The 7,295-nt window shown below is 41.6% G+C and overlaps 1 protein-coding gene across 1 annotated transcript in view; it reads left to right on the forward strand.

Annotated features, from left to right (window-relative positions):
* Positions 1-7,295, forward strand: part of LOC106881984 (serine/threonine-protein kinase 36) — a 168,015-nt gene that overhangs the window by 17,373 nt on the left and 143,347 nt on the right. Inside the window, exons 6-10 of the mRNA XM_052974262.1 lie at positions 466-645; positions 3,101-3,168; positions 5,190-5,416; positions 5,819-5,979; positions 6,368-6,454. Coding sequence (XP_052830222.1) covers positions 466-645; positions 3,101-3,168; positions 5,190-5,416; positions 5,819-5,979; positions 6,368-6,454 — 723 coding nt within the window. The remainder of the gene's footprint in view (positions 1-465; positions 646-3,100; positions 3,169-5,189; positions 5,417-5,818; positions 5,980-6,367; positions 6,455-7,295) is intronic.

Consider the following 7,295-nt stretch of genomic DNA (forward strand, 5'->3'; position numbering starts at 1 on the left):
CGAGATCGTTGCCAGTGCCCCTGGACTGGCTCTTGTGCGGGTGGCACATAAAAGACACCATTTTGAGCTTGGCCGTTGCCAGTACCGCGTTACTGGCCTTCGTGCGGGTGACACGTAAAAGCACCCACTACACTCTCTGAGTGGTTGGCGTTAGGAAGGGCATCCAGCTGTAGAAACTCTGCCAAATTAGATTGGAGCCTGGTGTTGCCATCTGGTTCACCAGTCCTCAGTCAAATTGTCCAACCCATGCTAGCATGGAAAGCGGACGTTAAACAATGATGATGATGATGATGATTAATTATTGGAGTATGTGTTTCTTTATTTTTTTTGCGGCTGATTTCTCATTTAAACCTGCTTCACAGGTGTTATACCCTAATCAGTATATTCACTGAAATAAACTGATGTTTCTTCTCTAAATTCCCATTTCTCTCTCTTACTTTCATTTCACTCTTGTTCCCTTTTCAGGTACAGCATATTGCCTGTCAGTTGGTGTCTGCTCTCTACTATCTTCATTCCCATCGAATCTTGCATCGTGACATGAAACCCCAAAACATTTTATTGGCCAAAGGAGAAACGATAAAACTTTGCGATTTTGGATTTGCACGAGCGATGGGTTTTAACACGCTGGTTCTTACATCTGTAAAGGTATTGCTTAATATTATTCCCTGACTATTAATTACATGATAAATTTTAATTGAATCATTATATATATATGTTTATTTGCTCTATGTTAAAAGTAATTTTCCCTGATATAACATTTGGAAGTGAGGAGACTGAATAAAATTAAGGCCTTATGTAAACTATTGTTATTTTATTTCGATCCGGAGGTGCTTCGCTAATTAATCTGTTGTTATTGGTGCTATTACTTTACACCCATAGCTTTGCAGGTATAGAAAACAAAAGTTATTGGTAAAATTATACCATGTGTGTGCACATGTGCGTACGTGTCATCACCATCATTTAACATCTTATTTCTTTAGTGCCCACAAGGGGCTAAACATAGAGGGGACAAACAAGGGCAAACAAAGGGATTAAGTCGATTACATCGAACCCAGTGAGTAACTGGTACTTATTTCATCGATCCTGAAAGGATGAAAGGCAAAGTCGACCTCGGGGGAATTTGAACTCAGAACGTAAAGACGGACGAAATACTGCTGAGCATTTCGCCCGGCCCCCTAACGATTCAGCCAGCTGGCCGCCATCATTTAACGTCTGTTGTCCATGCTGGCATGGGTTGGATGGTTTGACCAGAGCTAGCAAGCTGGGGAGCTGCACCAAATTCCAGAGTGTTTTACACCACCAAAAGGACCGGTCTTAACACTTCTGCTGCAGAGTACAGGTCTTGAGCACAGCAAGGCACCAGGCTCCTTGGTCCTTTGTCATTTTGCCTGAAAGGTTCAACATCCTGAGGCTGTTCTTCAGTATGCTGATACCATAATCTGCTCTGTGCAAAAAACGCCCAGTCCACTCTATAATGTGGTTGGCATTAGGAAGGGCATCCAGCTGTAATAAAGCCTGCCAAAACAGCCAGTAGAGCTTGGCACAATCCTCTGGTTTACCAGTTCTTGTCAGACTATGTGTATGGGTGCAGACATGGCAGTGTGGCTTAGAAGCTCGTGGTTTCAGGTTCAGTCCCACAGCATGACATCTTGGGCAAATGTCTTCTACGATAGCCCTGGCCCAACCAATGCCTTGTAAGTGAATTTGGTAGATGGAAACTGTATGGAAACCTGTCATGTGTATTTATGTTTATCCCCACCATCACTTGATAAACACAACCACACGTGTTGGGTTGTTTACGCATCCATGCCGTAGTGGTTCAATAAGAAGAGACTGATAAAATAAGAACCAGACTTAAAAAGTAAGGACTGGGGGTCAATCTGTTCATCTCAAGTGGTTCCCAACCATTTTTTTTCCTACGAACACTTTTGATTCTTGTTTTACTCCCTGGACTTCCATAACCATCCAAAGTATATATTAAAAAAAATCATACTGTAATTTTTATAATCAAATATTAAATCACTGTCATGGCTGGTGCTAGTGTCATGTAACTGGCACTTGTGCTGGTGGCACGTAAAAAGCACCTTTTGAGCGTTGAGCCACATGGAGGCAAAGTGGTTGAGCTCCTTTCGAATGTTAGGTCTCACAGAGGCAATAACCCAGATATTTTATCTTGTTTAAAATCATCATCACCATTATTGTCAGTTTATTTTCCCACACTATAGTAGTCATGGCCAATGCTGGTGTCATGTCAGTTGCACCCATGTCGGTGGCATGTAAAAAGCACCCACTATATGCTTGGAGTGGTTGGCATTAGGAAGGGCATCCAGCCGTTGAAACCATGCCAAATCAGACTGAAACCTGGTGCTATGCTTATGCTATGCTTGAGAAGAAGACCCATCAAGCCAAGTAAAATTGCAGTTGTCGCAGATACCAGTGTCATGCAAATGGCACTTGTGCTGGTGGCACATAAAAGCACCTTTCGAGTGTTGGGCCTCACAGAGGCAAGGACCAAGACCATTTGGCATTATGCCATGCTTGAGAAGAAGACCCATCAAGCCAAGTAAAATCACAGTCGTGGCAGATACTGGTATCACACAAATGGCACCCATGCTGGTGGCACATAAAAGCACCCATTACACTCTCGGAGTGGTCGGCGTCAGGAAAGGCATCCAGCCATAGAAAACCATGCCAAAACAGACTGGTGTCTGGTGCAGCCTTGCAGCTTGCCAGCCCTGGTCAAACTGTCCAACCCATACCAGCATGGACAGTGGATGCTAAATGATGATGATGATGATGATGTATAAAAATATTTGTTTGTTTATGACAGATTAAATTTAACAACAAAATCTTATATGGACCCTCAGGGGCCATTCGGACTCTGGTTGAGAACCACAGATCTAAACTCTTCGAGACAGTGCCCCAGCCATGGCTGCAGTTCCTTGACTGGAACAAGTAGAAGATAATAGTAAGATCTGTCTGTGTGTCTGTGTATATATGAAAATATTCAAACATAAACCTATAGAAGCTGATATTCAATGACAAGTTCAGTAATTTTTTTCCTGTCACACTCAGTTTGTACATAATTATTTCTCTGTAGGGAACACCTCTTTATATGGCTCCTGAAATCGTTGAAGAACAGCCTTATGACCACAATGCAGATCTTTGGTAAGGAGATAATTTGTAAATAATATTGAATTTTAACTGAAAAGTCTCCTTCTTGTTTCTTTTTACATCCATTTTCTTCCATGATGGTGTGAACTAGGCAGAACTTGTTGAGGCAAATTTTCTGTGGCTAGATGCTCCTTTTACCTGTTTTCCAAATAAGTATTTTAGTCCACTGCCCCCTCCACCATCACACACAAACACACACACACTTGCACAAATGTGCGCTTGCACAAACGCACGCACACACAAAACAAAACAACGGTACTTTTTACTTACTAGAGAAGAGAATTTAAACAAACAGTTTTCCTTCGGGTAGTCTTAATGGAGCCATGTGGAAATGACTTTCGCGCAAACATAGACATGCACACATACACACACATATGCACTGATGCACATGCATGTACACATGTGCACACGCAACACATATACACACATGTGGACAGAGTAGGAGGAGCCCTTTATCTCTGATAGCAAATAAATCTTGTAATGCCTGTAACATGATAAAATGCAGCACTCAGGTGGGCTATGGGATGGGCATCCAGCTATAAAGTGATAACAAGAAGAGACAACAGCCAGCCTACTCTGCTGTCGTAAGCATCAGATTAAATACCAGCATCACTATCATCTTCATCATCACTATCATCTTCATTATCAGTATCATCATTATTATATTACTGGGACCATCATCATTGTCATCATCATCATCATCATCATTTAACGTCTGTTTTCCATGCTGGCTATGAGTTGGATGGTTTGACTGAAAATTGGTAAGCCAGGGAGCTGCACCAGATTCCGGTCTGATTTGGCATGGTTTCTATGACTGGATGCCCTTCCTAATGCCAACCACTCCAAGAATATAGTGGGTGCTTTTTACATGCCACCGACATGGGTGCAACTGACGTGACACCAGCATTGGCCATGACTACTACAGCGTGGGAAAATAAACTGAAGATGATGGTGATGATGATTTTAAACAAGACTATTGATAAATACTAGTACCCTTATTGGGTGGCATATAAAATCCCATTTTCTCCTCCTAAAATGTCTCAGAAAAAAAATTCACTCTGGGTCTTATATGTGAAGTTAAGTCGAAATCGAACTAAATTCGACGACTGGCATCCATGCCAATGTCTCCTTCATTGAACACTAAACTTGGCTTGCGAAGACCTGTTGGGGCAAGCGAAAGCAAAATGGTGATGGCACCTGTACCAGTGGAGCGCTAAGAGCACCGTTCGAGCATGATCGTTGCCAGGGCAGCTGTCTGGCTTCCACGCCAGTGACACATAAATAGCACCATTTGAGCGTAATCATTACCAGCGTTGCCTTCCTGGCACGTGAAAAGACATTCGAGCAAGGTCGTTGCCAGTGCTGCCATACTAGCCCCTGTGCAGGTGGCACATAAAATACCATTCTGAACGTGGCCGTTGCCAGTACCGCCTGACTGGCCTTTGTGCCGGTGGCACGTAAAAGCACCCACTACACACTCAGATTGGTTGGCGTTAGGAAGAACAACCAGCTGTGGAAACTCTGCCAGATCAGATTGGAGCCTGGTGCAGCCATGTGGTTCGCCAGTCCTCAGTCAAATCGTGCAACCCATGCTAGCATGGAAGGTGGACATTAAATGATGATGATGATGATGTCTCCCATAAGCTTTAATGCACTGAAAACTTACCTTGAATATCGACTGCTGAAATAAAGATGTCTAACATGTCCATGTATCTTATATGCCATCAAATGCTGTATATCTGCTTGACATCACATGGTGGTTGTAAAGAAACACCACTGTTCTACAAGCAATATTGAATTTCAATCTTCCATGAAAATATGTTGGCCATGGGTAAATATTACTTTACTGGGAAATAGATGATGGCTGGTGACAGGAAATGCATCCAGCTGGATAAAAACCTGCCTCATCAAATTCTGTCTGACTCACATAAGCATGGAAAAGTGTGTGATGACTGACTAAGTAAAAATATTTCTTGCCAAGTAGTTTCTTCATGACTTTTACATTTTCATTCCAGGGCTCTTGGCTGTATTTTATATGAATTATATACGGGGATGCCCCCGTTTTATACAAACAATATCTTCCAGCTGGCGAGTCTAATTGTTAAAGATCCTGTACCATGGCCAAAAGACATGAGTCCAATCTTTAAGGATTTTTTACAAGGCTTGCTTTCAAAAAATTGTCAAAATCGACTATCGTGGCCAGAATTACTCACTCATCCTTTTATTTCCAATGGAATTCATGGTAAATATGCTATTCTTCTTCTTCTTCTTCTTCTTCTTCTTCTTCTTCTTCTTCTTCTTCTCCTCCTCCCCCCTCCTCCCCCCTTCTTCTTCTTCTTCTTCTTCTTCTTCTTCTTCTTCTTCTTCTTCTTCTTTCATGCCATTAAAATGACACTGGGGTAAAATATACAAAGCCCAATGTAACCATCATGACTACCTGTCCGATAAGGGTACACCATGTAATGAAGTGTTTTGCTCAAGAACACGATGCGTTGCCTGGCCCAGGGATTGAAGAAATCAGAATCTTACACTCATGAGTCCAACACCCTAACCGCTAAGCCATGCACCGCCACACAAAACCTAAATATTGTAAGAATATTTTAAATTTCTTCTGTTTTTTTTTATCGCCAAAATATGATTGAAGTCACCGAAGAAGACATGAAGCGCCCAAGCCCGTTCACTCAGCCACTTACTGCTTCAATGGTATTAAAAAAAGAGCAACAGATCAAAGAGCGGAGGCGGCCACCTGGGGTTCCAAAGATCTTGGCAAAAGCTCAAAGAAAGGCCAACGAAGAGAAACGGAAGGTGAATGCTTTTATTTTATCTTCTATCTGTTACTTGTTTCAGGCTACGGCCATGTGGATTTTAGTTGAACGAATCAAACCCCAGTATTTTTTTTTCTTGGTATTTATTCTGTCAGTCTCATTTTGCTGACCTGCTACGTTATGGAAATATAAACACACTAATGACAGTTGCCAAATGTAGGCAGGGGTCAAAGACAGGCATATACACACACACACACACACTAAAAAAGCACATACACTCACATGCACATGCAGAAACATACGCATAAAGAGAATTTGTTTTGTTAAATTAATAGCTTTTAGGCTCCAATTTTAAGCTGAATAACTTTTGTTTATTGTTAGTAAAGATTAATTATTGAAATAGAAGTTGTGTGATTGTCTACTTTCAGAAAGAAAATCTCATTAAGAATGTTAAAGAAGTGCAAAAGAATACAGATGAAGCAACAGTTGAGAAAACATCTGCCAAAGACAAAGACGTGAGTTAAACAATATTCTTAATTTATTCTTCATTGTTGAATATATTTGTCTCTTACTTAAGTCTTTAGCATTCTGATTGTTCTGTCAAATATAATGCTTATTTGTTCACAACTCATACCAGCATGGATAACGGATGTTAAATGATGTTGATGTTCTGAAGTAATCATGCATTATCTCATAGCTTTGGGAGTTGAATGACACGGTTGTTTATTTTCAGAATGACATTGTAGGGTAAGTGTATGAGGCCAGATCTAGACAGCTTGAATGTGAAACCTGTTGAATATTTATGCCAAATATGGCTGGTTTAAATGCTAAAGGGTTAAACGTATTTGTTGGCATCAACAAGGGAACCATGCCAAAACAGACAATGGAGCTTGGCAGCACAGTTCTCTGTCTTACCAGTTCCTGTCAAGATGTCCAATCCATACCAGCATGGAAAATGAATATTAAATGGTTATAGGTGGCAAACTGGCAGAAACGTTAGCATGCCGGGCAAAATGCTTAGCAGTATTTCGTCTGCTGTTACATTCTGAGTTCAAATTCCGCCGAGGTCGACTTTAGCTTTTATCCTTCTGGGGTCGATATAAACCTTCGACGTTCTACCCTCACCGGTGAACTTAGTTCGATGGAACATAAAAACAAGCGATGAATGTGGATGCGGGGAGAAAGCGACGGTGAGACACGGTCTGTCAAGCTGCAGACTAGCACTGAAAAGGTATGCATGGCGCCATAATCAAGTCCTTGGCGTCATAAGTGCAGCACTCAAGGAGAAGATCGAGGGATACAACAGAGGAGAGTACCCCAAAGTGGAAAAGCGCAGGAAAATATACTTCCAGAAGG

This window comes from Octopus bimaculoides, chromosome 1 (assembly GCF_001194135.2).
Source record: "Octopus bimaculoides isolate UCB-OBI-ISO-001 chromosome 1, ASM119413v2, whole genome shotgun sequence".
In the NCBI taxonomy this organism is placed as follows: domain Eukaryota; kingdom Metazoa; phylum Mollusca; class Cephalopoda; order Octopoda; family Octopodidae; genus Octopus; species Octopus bimaculoides.